General features: G+C 40.3%; 3 protein-coding genes across 3 annotated transcripts in view; all 3 read left to right on the forward strand.

Annotated features, from left to right (window-relative positions):
* Positions 1-5,091, forward strand: part of LOC306734973 (E3 SUMO-protein ligase PIAS1-like) — a gene marked incomplete at its 3' end in the record, with an annotated part of 40,198 nt that extends 35,107 nt beyond the window's left edge. The window contains exons 8-13 of the mRNA XM_079216389.1: positions 104-264; positions 1,044-1,168; positions 1,565-1,796; positions 2,937-3,076; positions 3,714-3,754; positions 4,744-5,091. Coding sequence (XP_079072515.1) covers positions 104-264; positions 1,044-1,168; positions 1,565-1,796; positions 2,937-3,076; positions 3,714-3,754; positions 4,744-5,091 — 1,047 coding nt within the window. The remainder of the gene's footprint in view (positions 1-103; positions 265-1,043; positions 1,169-1,564; positions 1,797-2,936; positions 3,077-3,713; positions 3,755-4,743) is intronic.
* A 4,796-nt stretch (positions 5,092-9,887) lies between these two features.
* Positions 9,888-10,874, forward strand: LOC306735262 (relaxin-3 receptor 1-like; the record flags this gene model as incomplete). The annotated part of the gene is made up of 1 exon (XM_079216717.1): positions 9,888-10,874. The coding sequence occupies one exon, from the start codon at positions 9,888-9,890 to the stop codon at positions 10,872-10,874; it is 987 nt and encodes a 328-aa protein (XP_079072843.1).
* Positions 10,875-18,003: 7,129 nt separating this feature from the next.
* On the forward strand, positions 18,004-25,471 carry LOC306736001 (mortality factor 4-like protein 1). The gene is made up of 12 exons (XM_079217580.1): positions 18,004-18,138; positions 18,568-18,614; positions 18,717-18,784; positions 18,908-18,994; positions 19,221-19,301; positions 19,517-19,542; positions 20,059-20,147; positions 20,758-20,859; positions 21,375-21,463; positions 22,512-22,684; positions 23,889-23,973; positions 24,913-25,471. The coding sequence occupies exons 1-12, from the start codon at positions 18,099-18,101 to the stop codon at positions 24,995-24,997; spliced, it is 972 nt and encodes a 323-aa protein (XP_079073706.1). The 5' UTR covers positions 18,004-18,098; the 3' UTR covers positions 24,998-25,471.
* Positions 25,472-25,749: the final 278 nt, after the last annotated feature.

The following is a 25,749-nucleotide window of genomic DNA, read 5'->3' on the forward strand; positions in this document are numbered from 1 at the left end:
ACTGCGTGTGTGTGTGTGTCCTCTTCATGCCCTGACTGTCTGTGTGTGTGTGTGTGTGTGTGTGTGTGTGTGTGTGTGTGTGTGTGTGTGTGTGTGTGTGCAGCTGGGGAAGATGCGGCTGATGATACCGTGCCGGGCGCTGACATGCTCCCACCTGCAGTGCTTTGACGCCACACTGTACATCCAGATGAACGAGAAGAAGCCCACATGGGTGTGTCCTGTCTGTGACAAGAAGGCCCCCTACGAGCATCTCATCATCGACGGGTAAGTCAGCCAAACCGGCATCTCTCCATCCGACAGAGGACCTTTTAGGAAATAGTGCACAGGACGCATAATGGGTTAAATTGTACGGTGCTGGTGCTGGTGTCCCCATGTTTCCAGTCTTTATGCTACGCTAAGCTAATCAGCTGCTGGATGTAGATTCATATTCATGTGAGAATGGATTCAATCTTTTCGGCTAACTTTTGGCAAGAAAACTTAGAAGCTTGCATCTTAAAATATTGAACTCTTCCTTTGACTTTATTGTCATGTCCTCCAACCAGAAAAGGAGGAACAAATCAGTGACTTGTTTTTGCACATCCCACCCTCTTTGTTTCTTCGGTTAAAACACTGGACAGTTATTGTACTTTTACAAACGGATGTATTTTACTTATTTTATTTTTCCTATTTTTCCTATTTTAGAATGTCATTTTTTGAAGAGAGTGACCTTTCCTCTTTTTGGAGGACAGCAGCTACATGTATAGTCAGTTTAGATTAGGTCAATAAAAACGTGTTCGTTACTGCTTTTTAAAGCACCATCCACTTTCCTGTCATTGATGTTCAGGATGTTCAAAACACTCACTCGCTGACTGTAATGCGATTGAGGTATTCCTTTTAAACCACTGAATCAGTGTTGACGTAATCCTGTTTAGAGCAGAATTATTGTCTTTAGAAGTGGAAGGTCTTTTCCACTGTACTCAGTTTTTGTTTAATAAAAAATCTGCGTGTATTTGTGTACATTTTCTTGGAATGGGTTCGTCTGTGACGTGTTTGTTTGTTCTCAGGCTTTTCGTGGAGATCCTCAACAGCTGCATGGACTGTGATGAGATCCAGTTCAAGGAGGATGGCAGCTGGGCCCCCATGAGGTCTAAGAGGGAAGTGCAGGAGGTCTCCTATAACGGACTTGATGGTGAGACACGTTATGAGGGATGAACACCCACAGGGTGGGTAAGAAACAGAAAGGCTGCGTCCATATGAAGGTCTATATGAAGGCAGCGAGGGAAGCCGAGATAGTAATTAAAATAGGATTACAGAGACATAGTAAAAAGTCTTTGTTTATGCGTTGTCAGTTTAATTTGTTAAAGCATCAATCATGATGCAACTGAGCAAAGTGCTTGTCTCCAATAGTAACAAACATACTGTATCTCCTATAAGAGAAGGGGACATTTGTTTTTTTGTATGTGCATTTTAGCACACGCACAGTATTCAGCGTTGCTTTGATTTAATTACTTTTTACTTTGCCGCCTCAGAAAATCCTGAACATGAGCACAGAAACACAGACTCATATTTCGTTGCTGCTCTGCAGGTTCATGTCGGACGTCCGCAGGCTCAGATCAGCGGAGCTCCTCGTCGTCCAGCCACGGGGGCAGCGACGGCAGCAATAGCAAGAAGGTGGAGGTGATCGACTTGACACTGGACAGCTCCTCGGACGACGAAGGACAGGACTCGCCGCCTCCGCAGCCGCCCCCGCTGCCTCCTCAGCCACAAAGAGCGTGTCCCTCTATGTCGCCGCCATCGCCGCCCATCAACAACAAAGGGTCAGACACACAAACCCGTCCTAGAGCGTCTGATTTCATCTCCACATTCTGTTTTGTCTTTCATTAAATGTGGAAATGAGGCTCATTTCAGCTGCTCAGATGATTAGTTATGTATCTAGAGGTTAAATGATTCATGAGTTTTGCACTCGACACACACGTTTCTGTTACTGTTTCACTACAGCACTCACCGAAGAAAGCAGAGAGTGCTGACTGGGAAAGTCTTAACTCCTTTAAATTGGATGCGTAGATCTAGAAATGGGTGACTTTCCAAAATAAAAACACAAAATTGTTTGTTTTTTGCACATGAGCATCATAAACAGGACTAAAGTTAAGCCAGTCGTAATGCCACATGTTTATCAAATGAGTTAAATGCTTGACAAATCTCCCAGGATCTGGAAGGATCGGTAACTCCGCTAACAAACAGACCTGTTAGAGATGTGGAATGGGGGGAGCTATTTTCATCTGGCCTAAATGCCTATTGGCAACTATGTTAGAAAATGGTTCATTTGAGTCGAAGGTTCAAGCTTGTATACATACAAATTATAGTGCGAGAAGTTAACTATGACCTCTAAAGTGCATTTCAGCTGGAAATCACTGAGCTTAAAATGACGTCCCACTAACAGTGTAAACTAAAGATTATGCCATTGGAGAAACTGATGTTATAATCTGCATCTGTTTTCATTTTTAAAACTTTGGTTGAATTCAGCAACTGTGTGATGTTTTTTACAACGAAGCATTTTGAATTGGTTGCTGTTCTGATTGGATCATTCGGGGCATCGTAGTATTGAGAGCCATCCTTCGTGCCAAACTGATGAATAAAAGATGACCTGATCAAGATCTGATGAAGATGATTATTTCTCAGAAACAAAGTTGAACTAATATAAACTGGTGTTTTATAAACTTACATGATTGTCACATCAGCTACGGTTTACGACAAATTGAAATTCATTATGTACATCTGTGTGCTGCTTCATTTGAACATGTGACTGTTCAGAGGTTTGTGTTTTCGAGGTCAGAGGAGGAGACGGCACGCCCTGTGACTTACCAAATAAATATGACATGAAAGAAAAGTCTAATTATAGATGCAGCGTGCTCTTTCACTCCTCATCTCTAAACTGCTTCCTTTGTATCTGCCTCCAGAGTGTTGAACCTGCACCACCAGGGCTCTCCTGTGAGCCGCACTCCCAGCATGCCCGGCGTGGACACCAGCTACATCCCTCCTGTCCCCCCACTCATCCAGGACTACCGACCCTACTACCACACGCCCAACGACCTGTCCGGTAAAGACCAACACGCGGCGACCGGAGAGGATTTAATGGGAGCGAGTCCATTGCTCAGAACAACAACATGACATTTAAACATATAATAAACTTATTTGAACCTATTTACTTTTACATGTTTCCTTACCAAGGAAGTCCATCTTTACATCTTTACACTGATGCTATGCAGCCAAGCCAACTCTCCTCACTTTTTTCCAAATTATACTATATATATATATATATATATATATATATATATATATATATATATATATATATATATATATATATATATACATATTATTCGATGTACGTACATAGCCAGAAGAATGTATGACGTCATGAAGCGTCAACACAAGCAGATAAACAATATGGGATAAAGTAATTTTATAAATGACTGTATTAATGAACTCCTGGGGAAATTTAACAGGAAAACCAAACGTTTAAGATGTCAAAGAGACTTTTGTTATTGTTATTTTGTTTTCTATAAAATGTCTAATGCTATGTTTTTATATATTAATGCATCTGGTTGAGAAAACCATTGGATCCCTCTCGCTGTACAACATGCCCTTACCTTTAAAACACATTATGTATTTGCGTCTGTGATACAGATTGTGGTTGATATTCTCCATTCACTCGGCCTGTGCTTGATTTGCAGAGTTGAACTTCTTCTCTTTTCTTCAAGGCGAAAATCATCAGGTACGTCAACAGTGCATCGAGAAATTTAGTTTTCCAGTGAAGTCCTGGAAGATTGTGACCATGGTTCATTTTAGAGTAATAAAACCTCTCGGGCTCTTTGTGTAACCAAATATAGTTGTACTCACCAAATATCTTTCATTCTGCTCTGTTTTAGTGATATTATTTGAAATGAACATTTAAAAGGGTTGCTTCTCCCAAAGGACCCAAAACAATGACATTTGAGCAAAGTCGCCGTAAGTCCATGTTTGCCATACCCTCCCCTCTGCATTGTAAAAATCCTCGTCCATAACAACCTGGTCACTCGTATTTTGGGATGCCATTTCCGCTGTACGTAAAGTAATTGGTTTGCAATACAAGCAAAGAGATCAAGAACTAAAGTAGCACTCTGTAGTTCCTCCTGGCCTCCAACGGCGTCGCTGAATGCCGGAAGAACAACAGATTTTACATCAGCGACACAGAACCTCGCCTTTTTCCTTTTAAACAACGTCCTCATGTTGGCGGTGTAATAGTTTTTTTCCAAGCTGAAGTAATTCTACATATAGCATCAATGTTACCCAGTAAAGATCAGATTTAGTCATTTAATTATAGCAGTTGGTGAGTATCTAATGTACACTTAATGAATTGCCAAACAAATTGGGGTCTGAACAGAAAACTTTGGGTTTGATGAATAACATTTTTCATTTGTTTTTCAAGTAATGCTTTGTTAGAGTTGTTAAAACCATCAACACCACCATTAGTGAGCTGAGTAGAATCTAATTACCTCGGACTCCATCATAATATGCTTCTAAAAGTTCATTAATTTTTTTACTTATCGTGCGAAATTGATTTGTGAACGACTCTGAGACTAAAAACACACTTGACTTCAGTAGTTTATGCAAACTGTATCCAGTGAGGATCTTCTTTTTGTCTTGTTTCGTGAATTCGGCCCCCGGTAACGTTCCGCCTCTACGTGTGAACTCAACCTCCTCTCTTGTGTTTCTGCCTTTCAGCATTACAACATGGTGATGGCAGCCGCGGCCGCCGCCTCAGCCTCAGACGACCACGAGCTGCTCCTCAACCGCTTCCTGCCCTACAGCACCTCCTCCTCCTCCCAGCTGTTCCTCGACCAATCGGGAGCCTCCTCGGCCGCCTCGCTGACCGCGCCAACCAACGGGGCGAGCAACTCGGGCAGCAGCAGCAGCCTGGTGTCGTCCAGCAGCCTCCGCGACACTCACTCCACGCACTCGTCTTCACACTCCTCGCACACACACCCCGGGGTGGTGGCCAGCCGGAGCAGCGCCGAAGCAGCAGTGGCAGCTATTTACGGCGGGATACCTGACGTTATATCGTTGGACTGACTCGAGAAGGGTCAAGACTTCCCTTTGCTGCCATCCAGTGACAAACTTTTTTGACTGCAGGGTAAAGTTTTGATCCATAAAATAGATCCAAGTCATCAAACTGTGGATTGTGGAGTCGTATTGACGAGACCGCCCTCAAGAAGAGCACTAATATAATGAGTGGGTTCAGGCCTGTGGGTTCCCTTCCCAGGGCTGACCTAAGAACAGTATACAGAGTCATCACGTAGAGCGGTCAGCCGCGGACATTCTGTTTGTATACTGACTTCAGATCAGAAACCTGTCCAGAAACCTGTCCAGCATGTGAGCCCGCGTTAACTGCGATACTGGCACCAACCCGGCACAAACGGCAAAGACGCTACCTGAGCAAAAACACAAAGGAGGAAGGCTCTTTTTTTTACTAAAACGAGGAGTGGCACCATGTACAGAGAACAAAATATATTTTCCTCTTTTACTTTTGTATGTTACATCCGGACATTTTCAGTCGAGTGAGCTGCTTCAATCGCTGTTTTTAAGTGGAGGACTGAGGTGGTTTTGGTTGTTTTTTTTCTCTCTCACAAAAGCTTATACATATGCCTGTTGCCATGTGGTTATGTTGCTCTTCTCTTTTATTCTGCTTACATGTGGTTTTATTTGCATTTCTATAATATATACTTCAATTCTCTTTCTCACTTGCTCGAGTTAATTTTTAAATTCATGGTGTATTATTTCTCTGTCCAATGACAAGAACACTGAATTTACATTTCATGTACTAATTTTATTATGCTTTTAAATGATGTATATTTAAACAGTTACATATATACATATGTATATATGTGTGTGTGTATATATGTATATGAATATATATATATATATATATATATATATATGTATATGAATATATATGTATGTGTGTATATATATATATATGTATATGTGTATATATATGTAACTTATATATATAAATATGTATGCATTCCCTTTGACCTTCAGGTTAATGCTGTGGGGGAGTGTGTAGGTGGAAATTAGCCATTTCTGGTTTTTAATTTTCACTCGATTTCCAACTCCACACAAAAACTCTGCCAGCATACAGCATTTAGAAATGGAGATTTTTAGACTATTTATACCTGCCAATTTAGAGTTCTGAGCTGGAAGAGTTTATTTTTGTTTCTTTTTTTAAATGTTTTTTGCACGATGCCAAAAATAAGATACGGTACCTAATGAAAATCCTCACAGTAATCGGAGTGCAGTCGAATGTGTGTGCCACAGTGTTTCCAGTCCGGAGCGTCCACTTCTTCAGACACGTAAAATGTCCTTCAGTTTCATCGTTTTCTTGCTCGACAGGAAAATCGCGATGACGGTCCAGCTGTTGTAGCAGCCTTTTAAAGAGACAGGCGTCCATGGCATGTGACCAAGTTTAAACTAGTGCCTGTTTGTGCGCATGCTTCGCAGCGTGTTTGGGAGGTTTGAGTTGTCAAACTCAAAAGAATGTCTTAAACGGTCACCCAACAACCTCTGTTGAAGGCTGGACTTCGTGACGGATATCTTTGACGACGTAGCTGTTAACTGGGGAGTTTTCTTTGGGGGAAACTGCTCGTGGAGAAGCATGGGAGGAGAGGGAGATCTCAGCATGCCAACTTGGACTGGGCACAAAGCCAGCTGGTTTAAAAATACATGACCCGGTCTGTAGCTTAACAAACCCTACGAGCTTGTCCGGGGTGCGATGAGGAAGTGTCAAAGCGAGGCGGAGAACCTTCATTCTGCTGAAAGCGCAGAGATTGCTCATGAATGTATTTTAGAAGTTTAAGAGTGCACACACTTTTGTTTTTTGCTTCAGTTTCAGTTATTAATAGAGGTTGTAGAAGGTCACATTACCAGTGATGTAGCAGACCTGGTCCCCCCCGCCGCCTAGTCAGCCCATTCCTCCTCCAGTCTGCGTGTCCTTGAAACTTTCCCGTCTTTCCAGTTTCTTCTCGATTGTCCACTTCCAGACGTCCGAGGCAGGCAGCTCATTTCAAAGCCTAATTATCCCCACCGCCATGAGATAATCACCTCTGACAGCATCACCTGACATCCTGTCCTGTCCTTCAGCTAACTGGGAGACTCACCCAAAGGGACCCCCCTCTTTCCTTCCTTCCTTCCCTTCCTTTCTTCCTTGCTCTCTCTTGGCATCTTTTATTTAATTCCCTTTCCTTCTCCTGGGAACCAACCTCCGACTCTCACACTGAATCGGAACCAGTCTGGTGTATTTCCTATGTTGTTCCGTATTTGATTCATTTTGTATTCTTATTTCTACATATTATATGTTTACACATTGTTTGATTTCCATGGGTGAACTTGTGAGTCACTGTCACTTGGGAGCTGTTTTTTTATGCTTTTTATTTAATATGTATTTTATTATTTTTGTTTGCCAGCGGAGCAGTTTTCTCAGAAAGGTACAGTTTAATTATTCGTCACGGAAATGCCTCTGTGTATTTTCTTGGGAGCCAACATGAGTAACATATAATAAGAATAATAAGGACGCAAAGCACATGCTTATTGTGTACGATTTATGAGGATTGCATTATGAATTAATTCAGGATGTATTATGAATTCCTGTTGCTCACTAAGCCACTGTGAGTTCATGTGATCAGTTAACGCTTAATGGATTATTAATGAATGATTACCTCAAACGTTACTTTAGGCATTAATTAATATGACACCCAAATGAGCTGGAATCCAGTTACATAGAAACATGGCAGTATTGATTGTTATAGAAATATGAAGCTGTTGTTTTTTTGTTTATTTTAATCAAATTTTTTGTCAGAAATAATCTCTAGTATTGTTGTCAGTTCAGGTCGGTTGCTCCACCCCCTAAGTCCAGACCTATATCCCCATTAGCATGAAACTTTGTACAGACATTCATTGTTTCCAGAGGATGAATCCAACTGACTTTGGTGATCCTCTGACTGCTTTAAGTCTGTAAAAGCTTCAGCTGTACGAAGTGTTTAGTGCTGTTAGCACACGCTAACATGCTGAACATAGATGTTAAACATGGTCAACATTATACCTGATACCCATCATCATGTTACATCCAGACGTTAGCATTTATTATTCTATGGGAGCAGCTGCTGCTCTGCTTTCAGGGATGCTGATCACATGCATGGGTCCAAAATGTCCTTTTATCCTTGTTACCGTTATGGGTTTAGAGAAATCTCCCATTTATTACTCTAAAGAAGACTTAATTACCCATTTGATTAGCTGAAAATGCACAATCAAGTTTTCCTTTGCGCATTAAAAGTGGAGTTGTTTCGGAGATGCACGGTTTTCAGATTGTAGGTAACTGGATTCCAGCTAATTCAGAGCATATGAATGAATGTATGAAGTAACTGAGTTCATTAACTGAATATTCATTCAGTGTTAACTCATCACATAATTCATAAAACACCCTGTGTTGATTAATGCATCCAACCACCGTGACTGTGTTGATGGTGTGCACAGTTGTTGGATATCTGAGGGAGAAACCGGCATTATTGAGCTGGGGGAGTTATGTTTTCTTTGAGTTTTTTGTTTTAAAATATCAGATTGCATGCTGGGATGGATACGCACAGGGCTGTTTGTTGCCATCTCGATCCCTCTCCAACTTGAGGTGCGCAGCATCTATAGAGCATTTTCTTTGCAGCAGCAGCTTATGTGTGGGGACACTGGGAATAAGGCCACTATTATTAGTAGGTACTCGTATAAAGTGTTTTTACAGGCGAACGGTGCCGAGCAGCTCAACTCTTTGGTTGTAATGTAGCTCACCGTAGATAAAAAGGGAAAGTCAAAAAGTGTGTTTTGTGTCTGTATGGAAAGCCGAAGGTTCAGATCCAAACGTGGGTGATTGATGTCCGTTTGTATGCTTTTTGTGTGTCAATTCAGAGCGAGAGAATAAATTAATTTATATATTTTTTAGAAGATGACAGCTGTGCTATTATAAAAAAATAAAAAAGGACTGTGGCCTATAAAGAGTCTTACACAGCAGAAATAATCTCGAAGTCCGACTTAAGTCGACATCTGCACTCACTGCCTTAAAACATTCACAGGTTTCCGAGAAAAATCCTAAAAAGGCTTTTCGAGGAGGGCGAGGAGAAGACGGTGTACAGTAGACCCTTGTCAGTTTGTACAAATATACCAAGTGAAAAAAAACAAATATTTATTACCTGCATTGAAGAAATTATTTACTTATTGAATGTTACCTGTTTATGTAGAAAAGTGTAGATGTAATAAAATGCATTCTGTAACTTCTTTGTGTTCTCCCTTATTTTTGAACAATGGGATTTATCCCTTTCTGGATGAAAACGTTGCCTTCAAATGCAACTTTAAACAGCCTGTTACACTCAGAAGTGAACAGTAGGTGGCAGCAGAGAGACGTTTTCAGCAACATCTCCCCCGCTGCGATGGCACCAAACCAATTACGCACGGTTTGTCCACTCCAGCCGACGCCTCCCTGGCTCCGACACGAGCTATATATAATATAAACATGTGAAATGATTAACGAAGATGCTTAACATGTAATTAAAAGCGATGGGGAAGCCTCGTGGTACGAGAAGACTGCGTTACGCACGAGACTGATGGACGTGTCAAACCAGTAGACAACTCAACCCGCCATCTCTGTCGGGTTGAGTTGGGGAACGGGGGTGTTGGATGATGATGAGAGGAGAACGGGGAACATAACAGGAGGGCGGGGGTCAGATACAGACGGAGGAGTTGGGCTGACATCTCTCAGATCCAGCTCTACTTGGACACAAACGTTTGATTCATCTCCAGTACCGACTGCTTGAAAGTGAGCTGCTGACAACATGGATGAGCAAAATGAAAGCGTGTGTTTGAACAGTTCCCTAGTTGAGGTTGACTACTTCATCAACCTGGAGGACATCGACGTGACGGCCGACGGGAGCCTGACCCTGAGGTTCCTCATCTGCCTCGTGTACTCTATGGTCTGCGCGGCGGGTCTGATCGGCAACCTGCTGGTCCTCTTCTTCAACAGGGTCAAAAAAGAGCGGAAGAAGTCCACGGTGAACTTCTTCGTGCTCAACTTGGCGGTGACGGACCTCCAGTTCGTGCTCACTCTGCCCTTCTGGGCCGTGGACACCATGCTGGACTTCAGCTGGCCGTTTGGAGGCGCCATGTGCAAAATCCTCCTCTCGGTCACCGTGATGAACATGTACGCCAGCGTGTTTTTCCTCACCGCCATGAGCGTGACCCGCTACTGGTCCGTCGCCTCGTCTCTGAAGAACAGAACCGCGCGCAAGTCCTGTTCCGCCAAATGGACCTGCGCCATCATTTGGACACTGGCGACTCTGGCGACTGCGCCCACGGCGATTTACTCAACTCTCAGCAACGTGACCGGAGAAGAGCTCTGTCTGCTGAGGTTCCCCGGTGGGCAGTACTGGTTGGCAGTGTATCACATACAGAAGATAATTGTAGCTTTCGTCTTGCCGATGTCCATCGTGTCCATCAGCTACATCATGCTGCTGCGTTTCATCAGCCACCGGAGCATGAAGACCAGCAACCCCAAACGGAGGTCCAAAGTGACTAAATCTATCACCATCGTGGTGTTGTCCTTCTTCCTGTGCTGGATGCCGAACCAGGCCATCACCTTGTGGAGTGTGCTGGTCAAGCTGAACGTCGTCCACTGGGACAAAGCGTATTACATAGTCCACACGTACGTGTTCCCTCTGACCGTCTGTCTGGCTCACACCAACAGCTGTCTGAACCCGGTCATCTACTGCCTCATGAGGAAGGAGTTCAGGGATAAACTGAGGAGTCTGATACACAGAGGATGATGCTTTTATTTGGAGATTTGTGAATGATTTAAGTAACGAAATGACAAACGGTAACCAAGACGCACCGAGTGCGCACGGCGAAGGAGGCGCGAGAGGAGATCAGCTGTTAGAGAGCAACGAGAACCAGTGTGAATAGTCACAATCATTCATACATGAATGATTGTGACTATTTACTCCCTTCTGCTTATGGAAGAATGTAACTTTCATCCGCGCTTCTTGTTTTTAAAGGCCTGCGTAATGTGGCTATTTTATTTTCTATTGTGTATATATATATATATATATATATATATATATATATATATATATATATATATATATATATATATGTATATATATTCGTATATTTTTTTGCTTTTATATGTATATAGCTGGTTTGGGTCTTTACGCAGAGGAAATGCTAACTTTGTGTTTCAGTATTATACTTGATTGGTATTGCTTGTTAATAGAGTGGTGTCTCTCGTGAGTCCGTTGTATATCAGTATATTGAAAATGGTCATTAACAGCTTGCATTGTAGCATTGTAACAGGGGAAACAGCGCTTTCTACATCTATCTGTGAATGTCTTTGAAAATAATGTAACCAGTGTGTTTACAATCCAATTGTGGATGCAAAACATCACCTCTCCTGAACCAAAAGAAGGAAATGTTACCAACAAACATTCTCACGATTCTCCCTTTCAACTCCTCAGATAGCCTCCTCAGCTCTACCCTCTGGCATGAGTTCAGCACGTGTCCCGGGACTGTGTCAGTTTCCAGTTTTTACAATGGTGACAACCTCCCGTTCTGAAAAGTGAAGTAACTTAAACCTGCATTCTTTCTACTGACCAGCAGGGGACGGCTCCTCTGGTTGCAAAAAGTAGTCCTGTTTTTAGAAGTCTATCAGAAAATGATTCTACTTCTCACTTTCAACATTGTAAATATGAGTGTATGGTCTTAATTGCTAATTTCGGGACTTCTTCACTACAGTGTGATGTTCATTTAGTGAGTTATTTAGAGCAAAAATAGAAAGCAGGGTATGCTTTTAAGGCGTGGCTACCTTGTGATTGACAGGTTGCTACCAAAGCCGTATACGGTGTCTACCACAGCTTCACTCCGCCGCAGTCCAAATTTGGTTATTGCCATTCACTGGTTGCAACAAAAAAAAGACGAAGAGAGATGGCCAAAATGATGAACTTGCGGCATCATAACCACAAACCACAAAATAGGTAACTTGCCGACAGCTATGTCAACCAACTTTGAGACCGGACAACAAGTGAAAGCAACCTGTCAATCACAAGAGGACCACTCCCTAAAGACGACCCTGCTTTATTATCTATTTGACTTTAAATGGCGCCGTAATTTACTGAAAGAACATCCCGCTGTATTGAAAAAGACTTGGAACTAGAGATCAAGACCATAATCTTGTGCACAATGTTTTGTCCCCTGCTGGCCATTCAACACAATGCAAGTTTAAGGCCCCACTTTTCAGTCCCCTATTGGTTAGGAGAAGAGCGTGATTGATGTTAACTTGACTGTCTAACGACTCACGAGACAAGAAACTCACTCAAGTGACTCACGAACAGTGGTCTACTGGACAAAAAGTCCTGTGTCTGCTTTGTCTACGTCCGTTATCTACGTCTAATAATGATGCAGGTGGGTTTGCATTGGAGTAACAGACACAGAAGGGCACTGACCAACAGTTTTGTGATGAGTTGGGATTGAGATCAGGTTAGTTACAGGTGTTTTTCTTTTTAAGTTATTAACTACAATAGGCCAAAATCAATAGTTTGGGAACAAAAAAGAATGTAAATTAATGTGTAAAATATGATTGTTGTAAATGCACAAAAAAAAACTCTACAATGTGTGATAATAAAAATGTACTTAAGTCAACTGACATTTTTTCTTAGTTTTTCTCGATGATAATATCTGATTGTGCACGAGTCAAAGTAACAGGTGGAGATGATAAAAAGACTCAATAACAGTGTAAGTTATTACAGAAAACAAAAGTTCCTCACCGACCTGCACATTGAAAGTAATGGGCTCGGAGGGGTGTCACACCAGATTCTGGATCCTATGCACAAGCAGTCTGTGGGCCTTTTTTCATCCCAGAAAGCTCCCCGCTCGTCTCACGGGACGGGCACTGGCTGCAGCTGTGGCTGGAATGGAATTAAACTGAGTGAAACATGTTGCCCTGGATTGATTGAAAGGTGAACAATTTATATAGTTTATTGAAAGAAGCGTTTAGAGGAACAATCATTCTGTTTTATTGTATTTAGGAACTAGTTATTGGAGCTATTTGGTCAAGTTTGCACTGATGTCATTCATATTTTTAAAATTCTTTCTAGTGCATCAAGTGCATGACACACACTAGGGCTGGTGTATCGTGGCTGCAGTTGCTTTTTGGTCATGTGACCAGAATTTAGTTGGGGTACCTCGTCATGTTTTGGATGTCCATGAAATTAGCTGTTCCACCAAAGAGATATTTCCCCTAGTAACTTTTCAGGTGGTGTCTTTTAAATATATAATTAAAAACAATATATGCTATGTGAGAGTTTAGTGGAGTAACATTCACCTGAGTCACAGCGCTTTGCAGCTATACTTTTACATAGTGGCCAAGCGGTGGAATTACAACTTTGGGTCTGTCACATGACGCTATGGGACCCAAAAATACTTTTTCCCACCCACGTTTATTGGAAAAGAGATGTTTGTAACACAGCAGATACTTTTTTTGTTGAGGGAAATCAACTTCTCAACACCCAGCCGTCAGTTCTCCCTCAAGTTAACACGGTTAGCTCTGCAGCACTGTTTCCATCATTTGCACTGTTAGCACTGTGAGCACCATTAGCTGCGCCTTACCTTAATCATAGAGACGCTCTAAATTTAGCACATGTAAGTAACATTTTGAGGCTCAAAAGAAGTTTATTTATCTTGTAAATAAAAAATAAAACAAAGCAGAAATTAGAAAAGAATATGTATTTTTTAAATAATATTTCCTCTCCTTGTTGGTATGTTTACTTAAATGAAAGTAAGTGAGTAAATGATCCACCTAAACACTGGCAGCAGGGCTGGACAACGTATATATCTTAAGTTAAGTCTCAGTTGGTTGAAAAAGCAGGAGAAGCACGTTGTGTATCTCTCGAAAGACTTCCGTAGGATTCTGTGAAATATTGGCCAGAAGCTACGTGTGTACTTAGTGTGAGGGCCTCACCAGAGGGCCTCTCTAGTCTTTGCAGACGCTTCAACCATGATAACTACGGGTCTTGTAAAGGTTAGCGCCATGGCACTTAGTAGATGAATCACAAATGACGAAATTTTGGAGAAAGCACTTCAAATATCCTCTCAGAACAATGAAATTGGTCACGGTAAGAAACACATTTCCAAGGACAGAGGCCATGAATGTAAAAATATCACAACCCAATCATACCCATTTGCTATGGACAAAAAGAGAATTGCTCTAGCTTGGCGAGTGCACTTCTTGCCATCATCTCCTTCCAATTGAATTTGAAAATTGTTATTACTGCAATAAACCTGAACCAGGGGAAAAAATATAATAAAGGAACGTGACTGAAGAAAAGGACAACAAACAGCCGGTAGTCATTAATGATGGCGAGATGAAGCTTCCTGAAGCATTGAAGCTTTCCATCCAATTGGTTCGCTCATGTGCCGACGCTTCATGATGCTTCATTTGCTCTACTGCGCCACCAAGTGGACAATAATACATGTAAAACAAGCAGAGTGATCATAACGACACCATGGCTTTAGTGTGTGAAGCTTTAAATTGAATACATTATGTTTGTGATGCCAATACATCAATTATTAACTTATTAATATTGTGTCTATCTTTATGATATAATGGCGGGGTCAAAATCAAAACTCAAAACAAATTGGGAGGGGGTTGTGATGTGACTGTGGGTCAGTGGTTAGAATATGACTTTCAGTCAGAGGATCGGTGTTTTGAGCCTCGGCTCCGTTAGTTGATGTGTCCAATTTTTTAAGTAAAAATAAGAACTTTTCCACAGTGCTGGGCTTTTTGAGACTATTTCGCCTGCTTCATACAATACCCTTTCACAGGCACACATGAAGCTGGGTACAGAGAGGAAGGGGGAAATCCATTGAGTTTCGCTGCCCCTTATATTTCAAATCGCACGGCAAACCCACGAACCCATTAGGCTCGTTCGTTAGAGCTGCGCCTCGCCTGGAATCCAGATGAGAGCAGGTGGCCGCAGCAGGAGGCGTTGACAAAAAACTGCAATCAAGTCGGACAGTTGTCAGCTGCCTTCAAAGTAGACACAGGAAGTCACAGAAAAAAGTACTTCCTGTTAGTTCCAAACTTTTGTTTACTTGTAGTTTACAGATCACGTTTGGATTTATTATATGTGTTTATAAATGTATATTTATGTAGAAATGAGTGTGTAGCTGCATCCTTTGGTCTTTTGATGTCTGCCTGTGAAATACATTACTAGTAGTTTTGATGTGTGTTGTATAAATACGATTTTGTATTAACAACCACACAATAAATTTTTTTAGATCAAACATGAGACTAATAGTCAATAATCCAGTGTTAAGTATTCCAACTACACATAAAATAAGGATTTTCTACAACACGTGGTGTTTGCTGTCAGATCTAAGAGCCAATCAGCTCTCTGATGTGGCGACAGCCAGGCGTTTCCCATCATGCACTGGGCCACGCAGTCGTTAGAAAGCAACTACGGTGGCTGACTCTGAAATCGACGGCGACTTGATCTCGTGAGAGTATCGTTGACCACCTGTGCATGACGTCAGAGCAAGTCGGGAGCAAGTCGGACACAAATCTAACAGGCATGCATTGCGCGCCGATCAACGCCGATCGATTCCGCGCAGAACTGGCTCATCTCGAACGAGCCTATTTTCTGAATCAGTCACGTGGTACGGCCGGCTCGCGAGGCTTCGAACGTCACCACATACGTCATCGACACAAGCCTCAATACTGCTTCACCAAAATCTACCTGGATTACTTGACACGCGCATCGAAGCCTCGACACGAAAGAACACATCACTAGTAGTCATGCCAGCAGAGTTCAAATCCTTTCAAAATCCTTTCTGGTGGTTTATTAAAGGATACTTTCTTCTTATTTCTTCTTCTTCTTCAAATTGGCAGATAATTAACAACAATTTCAAAGCCTTTGAAATCCATTATTTCTATTATATAACAATAAAAAAAAACCGGCACAACAAAGTCTTTCAGCAAAATGTACGAAAACACACAATAGAAAAATAGCCCGTAAAATAGTCAATATTGATGCATCTATCTGTGAGCAGCATCTTAACTGATGTATCTGGTCAAGATGGAGCAACTTTACATACAGTTTTTTAGTCGGGTTGTAAAATGAAGGCTATTTTTTAGGAATATGTTCAATGTAAGATTTTAATGAAATATTTGTTAATTTTTATCTCTCTGAGCCTCGATATGGTTATTTAAATTGAAACAATTCACAAATCCCTCCGGATCACTCATTCGGCCTGGTTTCCTGTTTCATGTCTTAATTACACAATGCCAGAAAAAGATTTAGTCGGTAAACAATAATAATAATAATGCATTTAATTTGTAACGCACTTTTCTTTCAAAAGAATCTCAGAGCGCCACAGAGCCAATATATAGGTCCCGGTTTTAGCTCCTAAAAGTTGTAAAATCCACTGATTTGGATAGGAGGCGAGGTTTAAGGAAACGCTAGTGTCTCTCTTTTTAAATCTCTTTTTGATAGAATTTCACTAACATAGATTATTTAAAACTAATAACAAACAAACCAAGGTTTATTTATTTTCCATCTACTTATTATACTATATTAGTTCATGTGTATGGTTATTCTTATCACTTTTATTGTTATTCATTTACTTGATTTAAACGTCTATGTTGTTTATTTGCTCAATACATCTCCATGAATCTGTTTGTTAACATTGTTCTGTTTCTTTCTACATTATTTGACAGTTCCTAAAATGTTTTGAGATATTTGTTCTGCTTCCCCTGAGTCTTTTTTTTTTTTGACATTGTATAAGGTTTTTCCAAAAAGAAAAAAACACGTTCATAGGCCAGAAAAGGCTGAGAAACCACAAAAATGTCATCTTTATTTCAGTCTGTTTCTCAACGTCCTAGTTTTCTCAAGCTAAAAGGTGATTGTGGAAACATTTGGAAGAAGGTGATCTTACACTCACGTACAATTATCTTATAATTATTATTATAATCATATCAAAACCAAAGGTACAAAGATTAAAAATAGAGAGAATATGCAAGATACAGAGATAATACTCAAAAATGTTGTGCGTTAATGTACCAGATGTTAAGACATTAATTTAATGTATAATATGTATGGGGAGGGGGGTCCTGGCCTTCTTGACTTATTTGTAACAGAGTATTTTCAGAGTTGTAGTAGTACTTTTACTGGAAGGATCTGAACCACGCTCCACTAATGAAAATACAATTGAGTACATTTGTATATATGATAGAAAAATGTACTCGACACCTTGAGGTAAAATCATTAATCAGGACATTTTTGATCTTTGCAAAGAGGAGCAGAGTCAGAAACACAACATGATATGTCAATTGCGTATCCTGGACTGCTCAAAGAATAAGCGAAGGGCTACCTTCTTAAATATCAATAGACAGAAGGACACATGACGTCTTCATATCCCCATCATGAGTCATTGCATGTCTTTCGCTAGACTGGCTTGTCAGGGCCAAAGTCACAAGACATACCTTTCTTAACCTAGAGACATACTGATATTTCAGTCTCCAGTCTCTATCAGCATGACCAGCCAAGGATGTGTCAGCATGGAAATGTATGTGAGAGTTCAATCAGAAGTCACTGGCTTTATACTAATACAACTAACTAATGAAACCTTACTAGTGATTCTGAAGGTAACATGAAATACAGTATTAATCAATAGTAAAAAATGTTTTCTTCTAACAATATACTATAAAGTAAAATATATGTTTAAAATTCTAATTGCATTGGGGATAAAATACGTTTTTTGTATGTTTGCTACGTGCTGTGAAATCTTTGGTCTGGCTTTTAGTTTTTCCGAGTTCCAGCAGGAGCCCCCTGAACGCACCACGGTCTCCCGGGTAGTCATGTGACCCAGCGGCAGGCGGGCCATTCTCAGCTTCTCCTTCGCTCTTGGCACCAATGTCGGAGGTTTTTGTGCCTGGAAGAAATGGACTCTGGCAATGCACGAATTTGATCGTTCAGAGATCCGATCAGTTGAGTCTGTGAATGGCGCCAAAACAGGACCCTAAACCTAAATTTCAAGAAGGTGGGTAACGTCACAGAGGAGGATAACGGCTGATGATCGCCTGGAGGGGGGCGGGTTTGTTGTTGTTGTTGTTGTTGGTGCTGGTCTTGCTCGACAATAGTGGTCTCCAGGGAGGGACACGGAGCCCACACAACCTTTATTATCCTCCCTAGATGTGGAGAGTTCATTTTAAACAACTCTAACTCCACTTGTGTCCAAGCTGCTTCCCTCAAAACGAAGCTAAAGGTGTTAAACGGTCGCTGACGTGAAGCTAACTAGCTAGCTTGTTGTTTATGCTAACCCTTCATCCAGTTGACAGCTATTGTCGCTGAAACGATGTCAGCCCAGTTTATGTCAGTTTAAAATGTATCCGAGGGGCCGAATGACTACTTGTACCTCAATATATTGTGTTTTTAACAAACCTTCTCATGTGTTTTCCTCACGTCGCAGGTGAAAGAGTCCTGTGCTTCCATGGGCCATTGCTTTATGAGGCAAAGGTTTGTTTCAACACTAACGTGTTTTATTACTGCATTATTAACTGCAAAACAACTGTGAGGCTGACCTGTGTGTGTGTTTTCTTGTTTTGTTTGTTTTAACAGTGTGTAAAGATCAACATAAAGGATAAACTGATTAAATACTTCATTCATTACAGCGGATGGAACAAAAAGTGAGCATCTTGGTTTGGATATCATTTGATTTGCTTGCTGACTCCAGCTCCCCTGCTGTGAATAACAGTTTTTTTTATGTTTCACTGTGATGGGAGTTTCAAGTTTTGGTGTTTCTTTTGCAGCTGGGATGAATGGGTTCCTGAAAGCAGAGTTCTCAAATATGTGGACAGCAACCTTGCGAAACAAAAAGAGCTTCAAAAGGCCAATCAGTAAGTTGCACAAAAGGATTGAGATGATAAAGAAGTTGTTTTCTTGTGAGCCATCACTTCCTGTTGTTAAATAGCTTCAATATTAACAAAATAGTAACATAATTTGCACTTGTCAATTCAATATTTCAACATGGATTTAGTAGTAGTTGCTTTACGACATTATAGTATATGGACAAATGTTAGTAATCATTTATTTTATCCTCACTAATTATGTTTTCTTCCCCAGGGACCATTATGTTGAGGGAAAGATGAGGGGTTTAGCACCAAGCAAGAAGATTGCTGCTGTGCAGCAGAAAAATGTTGATCTGTAAGTATCCACCTTGTTTTCCATCTCCTATAATTCAACATATTGTAAACACATCATGTAAGTTGACATAAGTCGGCCTCACGATATATATTGAATGAAGTATAAAGTATTCATGTATGTACTGAACGTAGTCACTCTGCAGGAGGATCCCACAGGATACATGTGTCATATCAGTGTCCTTATTTACTTACTTACTCTTTTTTTTTTCATCCTAGGAAAGTGAAAAAGGCAAAGCAGAAGAGTAAGTAAAGTTTCTGCACCACATGTTCTTTCTTTATATTCATTTTAAAAATCACATATTTGCCTCAAAGTACATTTGGTTTTACTCATCAAAATGATATCAATAAAGTATTACAATTAAACAATTAAATGTTCTCAGCAGGTTCGAAATGGCAAAGATGTCCCATCAGTTGTTATTTGAGGATGTTTGTGCTTTACAGCGAGCATTGTGAGTGTTGTCACTAAAAGCCTCCCTCTAATAATGGGAGAAAAACAGGAAAAACTAATATTTTGTAATACATTTATAATTATGTTACATAAACCACATTTGGAACCACAGCGTTAAGTAATTTTTAGGCACGCTGTAAAAACCATCAGAGTTCCTCGTTTGCTGCTCTATTTAAACTTGTTGTTTACTTGCTCATCCATCGTGCCTCAAAGCACTCTCCTGTGTTGGGAGCTTGTTATGGATTTGCAACAACCTGCCACAGCGTCATTTCTTCATAATCTCTAAACTCTAATGGGGGTTTCGTTTTAGCCCCAGGGCCGGGTGAAGGCACCAGCAGCGGAGAAACGCCGCAGGGACCCCGGAAGAAGAGGGCTCGGGTTGATCCCACTGTGGAGAGTGTATGTATCATCAGCTATTGGGAACCCTGTGGACACACATGAAAGCAAACATGCCTGATTATACCGCTTAAACAATAGCATGTCATGTTGTTTATGTATATGTACTAACTTTGCTTTTAAGGAGTCACTCTGATAATTAGGTTTCTGATAGATTGAAACCACAACTGAGCATTTGAAGCAAAGGATTCTTTCATGAAACTGCTGGCTGAGCTTTGTTCCACAGGTGTGAGCAGAGTGGAAACATATTGAGAAGTTAGGGTTAAAATGCCCTTTCAATTTGATATTTGACCAATATCCCCTATGGGCCACAGTAGGTAATTGTCGGCACCGGTTTCTTTCTGGTGAGATAAATAAAGTTTGCCACAGTTATGTTTAAATTAATATAATAATGAAAATATATTAACATATGAATATGAAGAAGAAAAAAAAGAATACCTGCCTTTTTGAAATGTCAGGGAGAAATGAGAAATGTTCCCTGAGAAGGAGATGCGTTTCCATTATTATTATTATTATTATTATTATTATTATTATCATTATTATTATTATTATTATTATTATTATTAGTAGTAGTAGTAGTAGTATTAATCAATAATCAACATTGTGTGTCCAGGAGGAGATGTTCACCAACCGCGTGGAGGTGAAGGTGAAGATTCCCGAAGAGCTGAAACCCTGGCTGGTGGACGACTGGGACCTCATCACCCGACAGAAACAGGTGACACGCACACACACGCACACACACACACGCACACACACTAAAGAAGTTCATGTTGAATTTACTTCAGCGATGATGAGCTGGGGAGGTTCGACATTTTGTCGACAGTCAAGAAAATGGCTATGTATTACAACTTCTTACAGACGTCCTGCTTTTAAAATCCACCCGTAACGAATTCAATGATAGAAATTCCTATTTAACAAACATTTATATACTTAATGATCTTGGACTTCAAGATCCTGAACCCTTTTATCACTAAATGCTTAAATCCTCTCAGAATGCAGATTGAATCATTTTTTCAAATGATTTGTAGAATCAAATCTGTTGTTGAGATGAAATTGGGCACAAACAATTGCCAAAAATCCTGCCATGAAAACTCTTCAATAGGTGCTAGAATGGAAAGCTGCCAGGAAATATAATTGAGAATATGTAGAGTAACAAATATGCTTGAAAGTGAGGAACCCTGATATTTCTTCAATGTTTGTGACTAAATGAAGGTTTTCTGTCGCTTACAGTTGTTTCATCTGCCTGCTAAGAAGAATATAGAGACTGTTTTGGAGGACTATGCAAACTATAAGAAATCAAAAGGAAACTCGGACAACAAGTAAGAACAAACACTCTGACTTTCTTCAAATGATGTTCATGTAGTCCTCCCCATCAAAGTCCTTTAAGTTTAACTTGGGTATTTTTCAATCTGGACCTTAGTTTCCCGTGTTTTTGTCTCTAAGTGACCAATGGAGGACAATATTTTATTTTAATTGGTCCAGTTGTGTGAGAGCACTGCTGCAGGTGTACTTGTCTTTGATTCAGACTTCGTTAGACACAATAACATGAAATAAAAAAGGTTAAAAAATTTCTCTGCAGTCTCCTTTCCAGCATGTTGATTTATTATAATAATAGCTTGTCGGTGGCAAAAACAAGTTTAAATAACTTTTTATCATATCATATCCTGAAAGTAGTACACAAGGCAGCTTCTTCCTAATGTCATTTGCCAGATTCCACTGTGCCTGGAGAAAAACAACCAATCAGAGCAGAGGAGTCTTGTCAATTGCTGCTCGTGAAATCTGATCAAACTCAAATCAATATTCTGTTATAATCTATAACCTATTTCTCGCCTCAAATGTTTTCAAAAACTGTTGAGCTGTAAAATGAGGAAGATTGTGACGTGGCTGGTGAACAGTACTGAGTTTGGGCTCGACTGTTACCGACATGGCGACTGTGTCACAAACGTTCTCGTTTTACAGCTAAACAGTCTTTTAAATTCCATAAGGAGCACAAAAAGGATGCAGAGGAAACCGATTTACTCACAGATGATATGCCTCATGTACCACCAGCTGTAACTTCCTTCCATGACAGTTGGAAACACAGACCGAAGTGAAAATATTAGTGCTTTCAAGTGCTCTAACAAATTAGAGAAACAATTATTTTCTTTTGGTTTGACAAATTTATATAGACTTTAAGGGGAAACAAAATTAAATTCACATTATTTATTTTTTGCCCCAGCACAAAAATCCAACGTTGACATAAATTAACCCAAGACCGATGCTATCTTTGATTGATTTCCTATCTCAAGAAAGTTTTTGAAAAATTGTAATTCTCCATGGAAACTCCCCGAGAGAAATGTGTGACTTCTTTCTCTCCCCTCCACTCAGGGAGTACGCAGTAAACGAGGTTGTGGCGGGGATTCGGGAGTACTTCAACGTCATGCTGGGCACTCAGCTGCTTTACAAGTTTGAGAGGCCGCAGTATGCTGAGATCCTGGCTGAACACCCAGACATGCCGATGTCGCAGGTGTACGGAGCTCCACACTTACTGCGTCTCTTTGGTAGGGTCCTTGTAACACACACACACACACACACACACACACACACACACACACACACACACACACACAGGTGAACAATGAACCATCGCTTTGAATTGAGTGAGTGCTAACATCAGACAGAAAGTCAAGCACCTACCTCGACTATTATTATACTCGTGCTTTCAAGCGATTGAATTGTATTCTTGTAAATGTCTTTTTAGACGGGCAAAGTGGCCTTGGCAGTGAATTAAACGCTGCAGTTCTTTTAGCTGTGAAATGTTTTCCGCAGAAGCTTTTTAGGTTACAGACAAATAATCGCCTTGCATTCTACATTCTTTTTGTCTAAGACAATTTCGCCCACTGTGGAAGCAGTAAATGAATCCTGGAACAAGCTCTCATACCATTGTTGTGGTGGTAACAGAGAGTACACACCCACAGTTTGAAATGATGCACTACAACAACCACAGTGGCATTTTAGATTAAATTATTGTTAATCGCTGTGGTTTTTACTGAGGTCAAATTGAACATCGCACACTGAGATAATTCAGATGTCAATCAACACCTCTGACTTCACAAATACACAACAGTCCAACTTCATATAATAGACGGCCAAAAGAATGACTATTTATACATTTGGATATATTGTATATTAAAGCAAAACATGACCAATCTGTGAATTCTTCAGATTTCATCCTGTGTAGAATTTGTACAATACATCCTGTGAAAATAGAGATTTCTACTGGGGTAGCTTTCCCTTTGATGTCGTAGAAATGTTGTAAATCAATGGCAATAAATACAAGGGTGCACCAATGTGAATACAAAGCTTGATTTGTAAGGAATTTGATTTAATGGTCAAAGAACAGACAGACCCCTTTGTGATTGGATCTCTGAGTAGTTTTCCAATTGACTCTCCAGAAAATGTATGCTATTATGATGCATATGGCTATGGATATAAAATATATGGAGCATTTGATTCTAGTTGACTTTTTTTTTATGGTCAACAGCTATGTTGAGACACACACACACACACACACACACACACACACACACACACACACACACACACACACACACACACACACACACACACACAGCCGACTGCTGTTGTTCAGCACATGGAGGAAATGAGAGTGATTTTTAAATAAAACATTTCTGAGTCTCTTTCAGTCTGCAGTCACCTTCTGCGTTGCTCCTCCTCACATGTCTCCTTCTGCTCCCCCAACAGTTCGTATTGGAGCCATGCTGGCCTACACTCCACTGGACGAGAAGAGTCTGGCTTTGCTGCTCAATTACCTCCAAGATTTCCTCAAGTAAGGTTTAACTCCCACCACAGAGACTCCATGTCATGTTACGTTCACGTTCATATTAGTGCAGCCAGCTTGTTGAAAATGCTCAAAGCATGAAATTGATTTTTTTCTTGCCCTTAAAGGTATTTATAGCTTCAACTTATGGACACTGAACTGCATTTTATGACATACAGCTCTAAAGTTTGGGTTCCTTTTATTTAAAATGGTTTCTTACTTTAATAATTACACATGACTTTACTCAGACCAGTTTCATTCATACTGTTAAACCAGGGACATTTGTAGAGATCCAGGTTAATTCAGTCTGCTCTTCAGGCCAGAAGTCACACAGCTGCATTCATAGTTTATAAAACATTGAGGAAGGCTATCTTGTTGAAATGTCTCTGGACACATTGCTGACTAAATGTAGTGTGGGGGGGAAAAAAACTACCATGATCTCTTGAGCTGTGTGAAGTTTTCTGAATTAAACCGATTTGTTGAGGCAAACACTCTGGGTTCAGCCTGGAAATATAATCATGTCACTCAACCCCATCTAGCCACACAATAGTCATTATATGATTTTCTACAGGTTTGTCATTCCATCCAAAACTAAAAGAAACACTAAAGTGTTCTAATTATCCACTCCCCAGTGGATAACTTTGAGTCCTGCAAACTCAATCGGAATTTATTGTGAAACGTGTTTTTTTCACATATGTGTTTACCCAGACAAAGCTCATATTCAGCAGGACAAGTTGAGTGATAATCTTCCCTTCTTTTAAGATTAGATTAGATATCCCTTTATTAACGCCTATCCTTTGGAGGCCGACAGCCTCAATATCATCTCTCATCTAAAACTTATTTTAGATGCTTGTTTTGACAACTGAGGGACAAATATTGCTTCAACTTTTAGCAATAACTATTTATGTCCCACTATACAATAACAATCAATTTTGACATTTTCTCCAGGTACCTGGTAAAGCATTCATCCACCCTCTTGAGCGCCACTGATTACGAGGTCGCGCCCCCAGAGTACCACCGCAAGGCCGTGTGAGCGCTCTCGGCACACAGACCTCTCTCACACCACATGTAAAATAACCGTTACTTCCCCTGTCAGTGCAGACTTGGATGAGATTTATTTTACCTTGAACTGATCCGCTCCCTCCACAGTCACAGTTAAGTAAAAAAACAAGTATTTTTTTTTTTGTTTCTCTCCTCTTTTCTCACTCTTTGTTCTTTTCCTCTCTTACTTATTTGAAAAGTCACAAGATTTTTATTTTTTATTTTTTCTGTTGATAAGTTACTGTTTCCACAAGCAGCTCTTAGGTGTTTTTGTGCATTCCACCCGGTAGATATTTGTTACTGTTGCATGTCTATATTTATTAGTGTTCGTTCTGCCACACAAGGTGCAATTTATTGCTGGATCACATGGTCATCACTCAGCTGTTGATGTTTTTGTATCTGTATCTTGTTCATTTGTATCAATTTGTAAAAAAAAAAAAAAAAAAAAATGTTTCTACACAATTCACATGGTTTACTGTGTTTTTCTTATAAAATATCTTCTTATATTATAAATAATAATTATCTGTTGTCATCACTGTTCTGCAAAGAATCAGAACGGGGAAAGTAAGTACACACACATGGTTTCATATTGGCAAAAAATATCCATATTTCATACACACGTGTTCAGTTCATGAAAAATATACAATTGTACATAAGTGAAATACTTAGGTAAATGTTGGGTACTTGTTTACCTTCTACCAGTAAACAATAGTACTTTTACTTTAACAAAGATTCTCAATACCC

Source organism: Taurulus bubalis, assembly GCF_910589615.1.
Source record: "Taurulus bubalis genome assembly, chromosome: 4".
Classification (NCBI taxonomy): domain Eukaryota; kingdom Metazoa; phylum Chordata; class Actinopteri; order Perciformes; family Cottidae; genus Taurulus; species Taurulus bubalis.

Coding starts and splice junctions, on each gene's coding strand:
- LOC306736001 (XM_079217580.1), top strand. CDS start 18,099: ATGGCGCCAAAACAGGACCCTAAACCTAAATTTCAAGAAG. Junction 18,785..18,907: donor TACAGCGGATGGAACAAAAA/GTGAGCATCTTG, acceptor TTTCTTTTGCAG/CTGGGATGAATGGGTTCCTG. Junction 20,860..21,374: donor TCATCACCCGACAGAAACAG/GTGACACGCACA, acceptor TGTCGCTTACAG/TTGTTTCATCTGCCTGCTAA.